The 12239-nt window shown below is 44.6% G+C and overlaps 1 protein-coding gene across 1 annotated transcript in view; it reads right to left on the bottom strand.

The window, feature by feature from the left end:
• The window catches only part of MASTL (microtubule associated serine/threonine kinase like), a 68127-nt gene that overhangs the window by 18020 nt on the left and 37868 nt on the right, over positions 1-12239 (bottom strand). Inside the window, exons 7-8 of the mRNA XM_088457821.1 lie at positions 4556-4728; positions 2669-3838 (exon numbers count right to left, since the gene is read on the bottom strand). Coding sequence (XP_088313947.1) covers positions 2669-3838; positions 4556-4728 — 1343 coding nt within the window. The remainder of the gene's footprint in view (positions 1-2668; positions 3839-4555; positions 4729-12239) is intronic.

Genomic DNA, 12239 nt, shown 5'->3' on the forward strand with positions numbered 1-12239 from the left:
ATCTGGGTTTACCAGAAGCTGTAGGCTATATCCATTCCTATTATATGGTGGCTCTATAAACTAGAGTCCTGTTCTGCAGCTTACATAGTGATAGTCATAATTCCCTGGGCATTGCTTCCAGTATGGAACCTATATATGTCCTGTGGTCTTGTATGTACACACATGTATATAAAGATAGGTACTTACACCCTCCAGGGTTTATAGTCCGGTTCCCTTCAGTCTATATCTACGGCGCCCCGTTCGGGGGACCTATTATCATTACAACTACAGTGGTGCACTTTTATTAATATTTCTGAATAATTGGAAAAAAAATTTTTGTTTAACACTAACTGGGGTTATCACCACTGATATATCCCTTCTTACTTGGGATAACCAACGCAGTCTATGTCTAAGTACAGGTACCCTTCTCAGTATCTATTCCGGTACTCCATATTTTTGTCGCATATCTCAATAAAATGAGTCTCAAAAGGGCCCTTAGGTACAATTCATACCATGAGGCATTGGGCCGCCTGCAGAACAGGCTCAATTTAGAGTCCTGCTCTACGACCTTCTTGTCTCCACTAGCATTTTACTAATTTCTACTGCACTTCTCCAGACTGAAGTCCGTGCTGTGGAACATTGGTCTAAGTCCACTGAAGCTACTCTCTATACCTAACGTGGCGGGTTGCTGTGTGATAAAAAAGGTCAGTGACATTCTACATAGCGTCCAGAGGGCTTCTGGTCGCTCACAGGTAAGAGCTTACCTCACTAATGCCTCAGAAGATGCTCCTATTTCAGGCAACCTCATATACATAACGTTAATCTCCCTTACGCAGCCTAGCTGCTGTCCTAGCAGCCATCTGCTCTTTTAATCAGTTGGCTCTACACTTTAGAGTTTCCCTGGTGTGTGGGTGCATAGTTTGAACATTGAGATTAGCGACACTATTCTACTAGAATCTGTTGGGGTTATGGACCAAAGCGCATCTCTGGGCTAGTGCACATCTTTACATAAGTGTGACAGTCACTATGTTCCACGCAGGGGCCTGGTTGGGTTTTCCTGTTGAGTATCTTTTGATATTTTTAATCACACTGATAGGTACCTGACGGGTACTTTCATGGTTGTCCTGCTGCCCTGGCCTTGCGGTGTGGGATGCTTCCCTATATTGGTAGCTCTCCCTGGGTGGGGTTACATTCGTGCTCCTTTACTGCTAAGTTCCTGGTTGTTTTCACACTATGTTCAGGGCCGGCAGTTAGTACTGACTACGCACTTCCATCAGGTTGGAAGTTGTGTCTTTTTATCCCTGTTTTCAGTATGGGTTGTACTGCTGTCTGACCCTCTGAAAGGAATTGTAGTCTCCATCCTCTCGTATTCGCCTCTGCCTCATGCCCCGTGGAATCTCCACTCGTTGGAGACTTCTATGGTCTAACCTTTCCGCTGGTTCACAACTTTGTTGTAGTTGAACCTCAAGGATCGTTCAGGGCGACTGTTCGATCTTATCTTTGACCACCCGGCGTACCGTTCGTTAGGAGTCTGTGGACAGGATCAACTTTGTATCTGTTGATTGGTATTGTCATACTTCTATCTATAGGATTATGACCAGCGGTGCTGGGATTCTGCTGTCTGCAGCTGTTGCAGATTCCTGTGCAGACCCTAGTGCGGTTCACGAGTTCTTCTCGTTTTCTGCCCTTCTCCTATGGATTCTTGTTGGGGCTCTCTGCTACCAACTGTCTGGTTTGGTCTATTTTCAGCCGCTTCTCAACTGTGGTTGTTTTCTCGCCAGCCGTTCGGTTCCTTTTGGCTTCTGCTGTGTGTACGTTGTGGAAGTTCTTCTGTGACTGTCTTCTGAGGAGTAGTATTTGTCTACTGTGCTCTACGACACTTGATCCTCTGCTGGGCCTGTTGTTCAGGCGGTCCATGTTTCGGTTTGGCCGAGGGGGTCAGCAAGTTCTCCGCGCTTCCCACCCAGGAAGTTGGCTTTGGGACTTCCCCACTGTCTTGATCTCCAGTGTCCCCTAGTGGATGAAGGAGAAAACAGGATTTTGGTACTTACTGATAAATCCCTTTCTCCGATTCCACAGGGGACACTGTACGCCCGCCCAGCGCTGCATACCTGCCGTTTTGTTTGGTCCTTATATGGTTGTGTGACTGCATGTGTTCCCTGCAGTGGGTTCCTCTGTTCTCCTTCAGTCGGTCTTGTTCCGTTCTGTGGTCTTCTTCTCCTCGTTTTTTCTGTTGTCCTCCGTCTCCTCTCGGGCTCAGTTCTTAAACTGGGGCTGATTGGGCATAGAGGGGGAGGAGCCAGTCACACTTCTAAATTATTTAAAGTGCCAGGCTCTACTCTACCACCGTCTATACCCCACTGTCTTGATCTCCAGTGTCCCCTGTGGAATCGGAGAAAGGGATTTATCGGTAAGTACCAAAATCCTGTTTTCTATGGACGCATCAGTCACTGATAACTGACTGGCTCTTGGGGATAGTATTTACCTTAATTGGCTTTCACAAGCACTTCCGTTATTCCTATCTATACAGTGCCCTCTATAAAACAAGGCATGAATTCTCATCCCTTACTCTATTTAACTGCAGTACATTCAGGAACCACTTTATGTTATTAACTACCCTTTACACTTATCACACAACCAGCAATTACACAAAAACCATGACCCCATTTACGATTTCAAGAATTTATACCTGGAAATTCTTGTATGTCCTGTCCCTTTGTGCTGGAGTAACAGTCATTGGGTAGGATCCTGTACAACCCAGAGAGAAAGGTATTTTGTCCACAGATCCAATACTGATTCGGGAGGGTTCCGAGAGGTTTGACCCATTAATGGTGCTGTTATAACTTCTGAAACCCACCACAGCTTTCTTTGCAGTACTGGGTAACTGTCTAGTTGTGGCTGGAGATGCCCAGGCATTACTGTCCAATTCAGTTAAAACACGTCCCATAGACTTGCTCTCTCCTTGCTCTTTGTCTTCACATATAGCAGCTACACCTGTGTCCTCCAGAGTTGAGCCGCCATTGGCCTCATTCTGTGACTCAAAAGAAAGTTCTTTCATGCTTCTATCCACATCGGAGATCTCTTCTTCCAGTGATGGGGCTGTAACGGATGCATTAGAAGAGTTGGGATTCCCTTCCGGACTTTGTTTCCAAGACCCAGCGTTGTCTGAACCAGAGTTTGAACTATTCATATCTAGTTCACACAACAAGTTCTTGGCCACCGGATTCTCAGAGCACAGTTTCTCCGGAGTTATTGGAGCCGGGACAAACGTCTCTACTTGTTTATCATCGTGCACAGCACCTTGTTGGAGATCAGCAAGAAATAGGGACTCAATTTCTACAGTTAGACCTGTACTGGATTTGACTGGGACATCTGCGATTTGGTAGGCACGTTTATACTGGGAACTGCTCTTCTTTTCCATAAGATCCTGCCCGGGACTTGTTTCAACTAACGAAAAACCTCTTTTGAGTCCTGTTCTTTCAGCAACCTCATCTTCACTGTAGTTTATGGGATCCATTGATGAACTAGGCAGCCAAGGAGGAGATACTGGAGATCTGGGAAACGATTTAAATTCCCCCGCATCCAAGTTTTCCTTCTCTTCATGCATGCTAGGGTCATATAGACATTTCCTGATCAATCCTTTTGCATTTACACTACCGATTGGAGTATCCTTAAGTTCATTAGCACGGTTCTGGGCGTCAGATTTCTTGCCATTTTCACGATGAACAATGGGAGAGAAGTTAGACTCCAAATCCTTCATGTATTTAGCTACTTTCCCCAGTTGGACCTTGGCCAGCGATTTATCAGACAAATTATTCTGTAGTCGACTAGAGCTCAAATACGGTGGTCCTTCCGGATCCTGGAAAGAGATATAAAAGAGCAAAACAAAATAAATGTAAACCAACCTACTCTAATGCCATAAAACTAACCAATCTTCTTAAGGAAAACACTGAAAAGTTTAGATTAAAGCTAGGTAGTATTACAGTCACATTAAAAGAATATGAAAAAGACTAAAGCGTTTGGTAGACAGTTTTTAGTTCTTCTGCCATCTAGGAGGTAAATGTGAATACTTACATTAGCACATATATGAGGGATGGAATCGGTATGTAATGCGGGCTGTCGGGATACCGCCTGTCAAAATATCGACATCCCGATGGTTGTTATCCCGACAGGGGTCAGGCAAGTATACTTACCCTCCCCCCTTCTCCCCCTAACCCTCCCTTCTTGTAGCCTAACAATCTCAACCCTGCAGCCCAGCCCTCCCCATTAGTGCTTAAATCTAAACCCCCCTAGTGGTGCCTAACTCTAACCCCCCCCCCCCCATTCGGGCAGCCGTCCTTCTGGGTTACGGAGTCGGGATTACGACAGGAATTAGTATTTCAACGCCTATCTTAAGTCCTTTGTCAGAAGCACCAGAGTAGAAAGAGACACCCCAGTCAGGAAAGATGAACTGCACTGTTGTAACAGGGGCAGGGTGCTAAAATAAACACTATAAATTAATATACAGCATATATAGAGAGTTCACATGCAGCCAGGTCAGTTATTCCAACACCACCCACTACAATATATTACTAACCTGGTTGTCATTTTCCCATTTTGGACTACTGCAATAATCGGACTCCATACTTGATAAACACAGATGGGAATGACTGCTGGCAGTGGAAGTACCAAGCCGTGCCCTGAACTTGAGAAGGTTTGGTGTCAGGCATTTCACCGGCATACTAAGATTAGACGTATTAACTTCAGGACCTGAAAATATTAGCAGCAAAGTGATCACAGTATGTAGTGGAGCAGAGGTTCTGGTCAGTAGAAGGACCAATATATTTACACTGTAAATCTAACAGGGGTCGAAAGTTCTTCTAGATTATATTAGAAAGGTCTTCATTTTATAATGGTTCTCGAATAGCAAAAAAATACAATTAAAAAGATCTCAATAACCATGCCTATGACATATGTATCCATTCCTACAATGAACTGCACGCCAGTGCCAAAATGGGATTTTGTCTCTTACCTGATAAATCCTTTTCTCTGAAATCCATGGGGGACACTGGAGAACACTGGGTATATGTTGAGCTGGAGGAGCCTGGGCAGTAAATAGTTAAAGATTGGTAGTACAGGCTTCTCCACCCCTAAAAGCCAGTGGAATACACTGGGGCGTCCAAAAGCTGTCTCTGAGGGAGGGAACGCTCCTGTGCTGTGTGCAGGATCCTTCGCCTAAAGCTAGCATCCTAGAGAAGATGTAAAATCTGTAGAATTTAATGAAAGTGTGTGCAGAGGACCACGCAGCTGTTCTGCAGGGCTGCTCCGTTGAGCCACCCAGAGGTGCCAATTGATCGAGGAGTCACCAAGTCTGGAACTGGCTTGTTTTACAAGAAGTAGGCCTTGCGGATGACCTTTTTAATCCACAGAGCAATATTCTGCTTGGAAGCAGGCCAATCCCGCTTGTTAATAATATAGAGTACAAAGAATCCAAGCGTCGGAAGGCCTTGGTCTGTCCACATAACCACAGAGGGTCCACACTACGCCCAACGAGGAAAGAAACAAGAGTGGATCCTGCTGGTCATCCTCTAGAAGAGAAGGCACCACAATCTCCTGTAGATATGGAACTTAGAGATCACCTTCGGGAGAAAATCCATCCTGGTGCGTAAAACCACTCAGTCAGGGTGAAAGATCAGAAACAGACATCACAGCATTCAAGTCAGAGACCCTCTGTGCAGAGGAGATAATGAGAAAGTTCTAAGGGATGACTTTGAAGAGCCCGCAAAACCAGAACCAAAATATAAGGAGGTTGGATGTAAAGCACCCCCTGGTGGAAAGCCTGCACTGCAAGAATAACAGCAGTTTTATGTAGGAAGTAGACAGAGGGCAGAGACATGGACCTTGAGTGGTGAAAGACAAGATCCAACTCCTCCAGACAAGAGTCTTGTGAAGCGGAAAACTGCTTGATCCTGCTACCTGATGGAACACCAGGCAATATAGGCATGGCGATAGGTCTTTGCAGAAACAGGTTTCCTGGCATAAAGCATAGTGTGCACAACAGAGTCGGAAAACTCTTTGGCCTTCGAGAGTGCTGTCTCAACAGCCACCCCATCAAAGCCAAGGAATGGACTCAGATGGTCTGGCCTTAAAGGAAGACACCAACATACATCTGAGATCCGCATACAGTACAAGGCCCTGTGTCACGACACCGTGCCCAGCTTGCAAACCGATACGCCAACCTGACGTAGCTGGATGGTTGTGACGTGGGTTTTACTTAAGCTGCCACCACGAAGAGTATTAAAATAGCGCTCTTACGTTCGCCAGACACATAAATCTCACAGTGGTTACACAAATATAGCATGGGCCTCTACAGGCACGTGAATTCATTAGAGCACAGAGATAACGCTGATAAAGTTTTAGTATTTATTGAGAAATATCGCCAGGTTTAAATTACAAATTGCTGTAGAACTACTGGTCTCAGCATGGTAGCACCTATTATCACGTTTAATATTAGGATGTGCAGCCCAGCCCCTCCCATTTCCTGTGTGTTGTGTATTTAAGGTACATTGTGAAGGTGAGACCCCTTCTTTGGGCTAGCACTCTTCCTGCCTGCCCCAGGTGATTTTAACTGGTATGGGTCCTTGCATTGCAGTACACACATCTAATGGGCTCTATGATTGGCAAGTCCTAGATAAATTAATTAGTGTGTCAGTATTAGAGATGTTAGGGACCCACCTGTATAAGGTTCACCATGACGTGGTAGGTGGGCAAACATCTTTGGCCAAACATGTACTAAGAAACCTTACATTTAAAACCATGTTAATTATTGCAGTCTATTATAGATATTTTGATCAATTGTATTCTTAGTGCTTATAGTGTGCACCTGCTCCCCCCCCCCCCCCCCTCGCCTGCCCCAGGTGATTTTAACAGGTATGGGTCCTTGCATTGCAGTACACACATCTAATGGGCTCTATGATAGGTAAGTCCTAGATAAATTAATTAGTGTGTCAGTATTAGATATTTTATTGTAGGAAGCCTGCTAATGTAAGGTGCTCTTGCTGTATTCGAGCAGGGCCACCTAGAGTGACAGCAGACGTTATGTCCATGAAGCTTGTCTTCAAAGGCTAGTTGTCACGTGGCCATTTGCTCTGTTTAGCTAATGCAATCCAATTTTGACATTACTGTACAGCCATTTCTGAAACATATCCTTTAGGGGAATTATAATAATACACACTTTATGCAGAGCACCCAAACTACGTAAAGTCATGACATGGGCTTTTGATGAATCGCCATAACCCATGGCGATGGTCACACCCTGCATAGCCAGTCTAGAGATGCTAGGATGACAGCCCACTAAATTCAGCTTGTGGAGTACTCAAAGAAGCATAGACACCGGTGGAAAGAGGTACTGTATATCAGAGGAAACATCCAAGAGATGGACAGAGAATCCACCAACAAGGCTGCCGAATGCTGAGTCCTGAAGCAGTACCGGGCCAGCTTGCAATTATATTGGCAGGCTATCATGTCTATGGACAGCCCCAGCATTACACCAACAACTGGAATACTGCAGGATTGAGGGACCACTCCCTTGTGTGAACATCCCCATTTGGGAGACACCTGAGGTACAGTTCTGTCGACTTTTCTCATGAGTCCCGGGCTTCTTGTACCACCGTGATGTTTATCAAAAGAAGAGATTCCTGGGTCTTCCATTGACACTGGAATGTTGAAGTAAGAGCAATGGCACCCCTTAGACTTGTGTTTTTCGTGAACAGTGCCCAGTCTTGGATCAGAAAGGGACGCCCCTTGTCTAAGTGGGAAGTTTACATCCACCACATCAGGGAGTGATACGCTTCCGGCGACAAGGAGGCATTTTGGGATCGGATCTGAAAGTGGGATCGGTACCACTTGGAAAGGAGCTTCATCTGGATTAAAAAAAGAGTGAACTCCACCAAGGTGAAGACCAAATTGCCCAGAACTCTCATACATAATGGACAGACACCTGGCACATCCGTCGGAGATCTTATCATTGTCTACAAGAATACAATCTTGTCTGTGAGGAAGAAAACGCTTTGGGACTTGGGGGTATATTTACTAAAGTGCGGGCACTGTTCTCCCCAGAATTTTTTTTCAGCGGGTGGCATCAAGAAGTAGCTGGGTGAGGGCCTTCACAATAATAAAATGCCCTCAGATACTCTCCTCAATTGCAGGCTACATAGAATATATTTTTATACAGCTTCACAGACTCCAAAATACTGTCCCCATAGATTTTTATTTTTTTTCAGCTTCAACACAGAGAGAGTGGATGCAGGTCTACACTCTAATCAGTTCAAGAGACTGTTCCCACCTGAACAGTGAGCCTGTGCTTTTATACAGGGGGAGGGATCTTTGCCCACCAGCCTGACACCGCTCCTGCACTGTGATGGACAGCTTCCCACCGCCCTGCCGCATCCCCTGCCCGGCACTCACAGCCCCAAAATACCCCCCCCAGACCAATGCACCGTAACCCTCACTAACGTGTCCTTATTGCCGGCAGACACGGAGCCTCCGGTGTGAAGAACATGTGACGTCAGCATCACACCTGGCATCCGTGTCAACAAGGACACATTGAAGGTAACCTGGCGAAAGGGGACGCAACGTATTGGGGCGAGTGAAGAGTGCCGAGCAGGGGTCATGGTATTTGGGCAGGGGGAAGTGCCAAGCGGCAGCTGTTTCTTGCCGGGCGCTGCGTCCACAACAAACAGCCTGGGGAGAACACTGGCGGGTTTACAGAGGTGGAGGTGTTGCCCATAGCAACTAATCAGATTAAACTTATTTATCTAGCAGCTTTTAGAAAAAAAACTAGAATTTTATAGAATTGGAGATATTGCCCATAGCATCCTATCAATCAGCACTTTAGTAAATCAGTTAAGGTATAACATAAAACTTAGATAACTCTTTCTTCGAGGTCCATAGGGTCCACAGAATCTACCTTGGGGTATGTAGTTGGAGAGATCCATTGCACCAAACAGCTACAGCTTTAAAGCTTCCAGCACGCACTGGTCCTCCTCCCTATATACCCCGCCTCCAGCCACAGGCATTCAGTTTGTAAACAAGCCTAACGGCAAGAGGCGGAAAGTGGAGAAGGAAGTACAATGTACCCAAGAAACACGAAGAGGGAATCAGCGATACAAAAAAAAGCAAAGAACAGATCCCAACTGAGGCCAGGTGCGTCATGGTGGGTGCTCTGTGGACCCCATGGATTTTGAATAAAAATAGTTTTTTTAAAGGTATGTTCTAACATAACACCGATTTTCTTCTTCAGGGTCCATAGAATCTACCTTGGGAACATCCTAAAGCAGTTCCCTTAGGGGTAGGGATGCTCCTGAGCAGAGAGGAGAATCTGCCACCCAAAGGAAGCATCATGGGAGGCAAAAGTATCAAATGCATAGAATTTGATAAAGATATGGATGGAAGTGGCTGCCTTGCACAGCTGCTCAGCCGAGGCACCATGTCTAACCATCCACGACGGTCCGACAGTCTGAGTAGAATGTGTTCTCACCTTGCTAGGAACAGGTCAGCCTGTATATAGACTTGAGCAATAGATCTATATGCAGCCAGCGAGCCAAAGTCTGTTTGTTAGCTGGCCATCCTAGTTTGTGAAACCCATATAACACTAAGGGGCATATTCAATTAGATGCAAAAAGTTGGACGCTTTTTCGCATGCCGTACTTTTCGCCGTCATCGCTGGTTTTACCTGCGGAAAAGTTTTGCGCTATTCAATTCCAAAAGGACGCGAAAACGGGACCCGGCGAAACGCAAACAGGTGAAAAGTGCTGTCAGATTTGAGGAAATCAGCCTGACACCCCCCAAAAGATGCACTAACACTGGGGATCACTATAGATCCACCCAAATAGCCCCCTGGAGCTATTTGGGGTAGGTGGGAAGTTTGACTGGGGCGTTACACCTGTCAAACCGTATCGCAGGTGTCCTAAGGCGAGCTCAGGGAGGACAGAAACCTCCCGTGGAACAGAAGGGCAAATATGCGTATTTGCACAAGTGGTGAAGAATAGCATTTAAGTATTTTTTGGTGAAAATAACTAGTCCCAGCAAATTTGGGGTACATGAAAATGGGTGCAAGCATGGTTAAAAATCGCAAAAGTGAGGTTTTAAAACAAAAAAAAAAAAACCACACCTTCAGCAAGCACCTGCAAAAAAACCCAAAAAACAAACAAACAAAAAAAACACCCCCCCAAAGTCTATTTCGCTACTTTTTACACCAACTTTTTCGCCCCCTTTTTCAGTAATTTTTTGGGTGTTCTCTTTATAAAAAGAAAAAAAAAAAACGTAGTTTTCCTTTGGGAACCTGTTTTAAGGGTGCAGGGTGGTTTCCCCACCTTTGCACCCCAAAACCGCAATTCTGCACGTTTTTTTGACAGGTTTCGTAGGCAAATCTTTTTCGCCTATTCCAATGCACTGACTTTCCCCACTGGCAAAAAGTCACCACAATTGAATACGGGGAGATAAGTTTTTGCCTGGCGAAATGACGTCACCAGCGAAAACTTTTTGCCGAAAACAGCTTATCGCAGCTAATTGAGTATGTCCCAAGAGCGAATCTGATTTTCTGATGGATCTGGTACGATCCATGTATATACGAAGGGCTCGAACCACATCCAGGGAAGCTTCATCTGTAGACAGGTTTGAAGACTGAAAAGCCGGGACTACAATTTCCTCATTTATATGGAAACGGGATACTACCTTCGGAAGGTAACCCACCTTAGTACGAAGGACAGCTCTATTATGATGAAAAATCAAATATGGAGAGCGACCATGACAGTGCTGCCAAGTCAGAAACTCTACGAGCTGAGGAGATAGCGAGGAGAAAAAGTGTCTTCACTGTCAACCATCTTAAGTCTACCTTCTCCAAGGGTTCAAAGGTGGGGAGCTTACAGCACCCTGAGAACAAAGGATAAATCCCATGGTGCTACCAGAGGGACAAACGGAGGTTGCAGTCGGAGAACCCCGTGGATAAATGTTCTTACATCTGCCAGGGGCGCAATTCTGCGCTGGAACAAAACTGACAAAGCAGAAACCTGAACCCTCAAGGTAGCCAGGCGCAGGCCTAAGTCTAACCCAGCCTGCAGAAAAGCAAGTACTCTTGAAACCTTGAAAACCTTAGGGTCATATTTTGTTTGCCAACACCAACAAAAATACGAATGCCAAATCCTGTAATAGATGCGGGCTAAAGAAGGCTTCCTTGCCCTCATCATCATCTGGGGCACAGAAGCAGAGAAACCCTTGGCCTTTAAGACGGAAGCCTCAATAGTCACACTGCCAAAGCCAGCCAAGGTAAATCCGGATATAGGCAGGGACCCTGCACTAGTATATCCGGTCGTCTAAATCATAGAAGAAAAGGCCTGGGACTGCCTATAGCCACTTTTTCAAGGCAGTGCCACTTTTCCAGGCACTGCCTTGAAAAAGCGGCTATACAGCGAAATGCGCGTTGGCGGTCCCCATGCTGCCACTGGACACAGCAACATTGTGCTGTTAATATATGTCAATACAATTTGTTTAGCATTCTAATACTGGGGCTGCCCGGCTCGAGCATACACCAAAAGACAAGAGTTTTTAAGAGCAGTACGGAGATCAGCTCCGGAGAACGTTACCTGTAACGGGCAATATCAGACAGAGTAGATATTCTGCTACAAATTAACAATGGCACTGAACGAATAAGAGAGATACATTTGGTTCCTATCATTGAGGATGGAGTAATAAATGTCACACTTTCTTTGCAACAAAATAACAGAAGGATTGTATGAATTAAAAAACAAAAACAAAAAAAAAACAACTAATTCTGAGCAATCACAGTATATCGCCACAATTATTGAAGGCATATCAATGTAAAAGTCATAACATCTTTCTGAATCACAATCAGTGGTAATCATTGTTGGAGCAGAATAATAGTATTAAAAATGTATATATATATATATATATATATATATATATATATATATATATATATATATATATATATATATATATATATATATATAAACTCTGCTACCATAATAGATAATGACACATTGATATAGAGATCAAAATACTTCTCTCAGAAATATAAAGACGATTTAATTAATGCTGTAGCAGTATAACAGCAATATTGCAGAAATTGGGCAATACATTTGGAAAGCATTACATGACAACTAATCTTTGCTACTGCAATAAATGAGAAAAAATATTTACATATGAATTATGATAATTTTCTCTGAATAATAAAAATATAATATAACTCTCAGAGCCCAAAT

Source organism: Taudactylus pleione, unplaced genomic scaffold (assembly GCF_031769625.1).
Source record: "Taudactylus pleione unplaced genomic scaffold, aTauple2 ptg000788l, whole genome shotgun sequence".
NCBI lineage: Eukaryota > Metazoa > Chordata > Amphibia > Anura > Myobatrachidae > Taudactylus > Taudactylus pleione.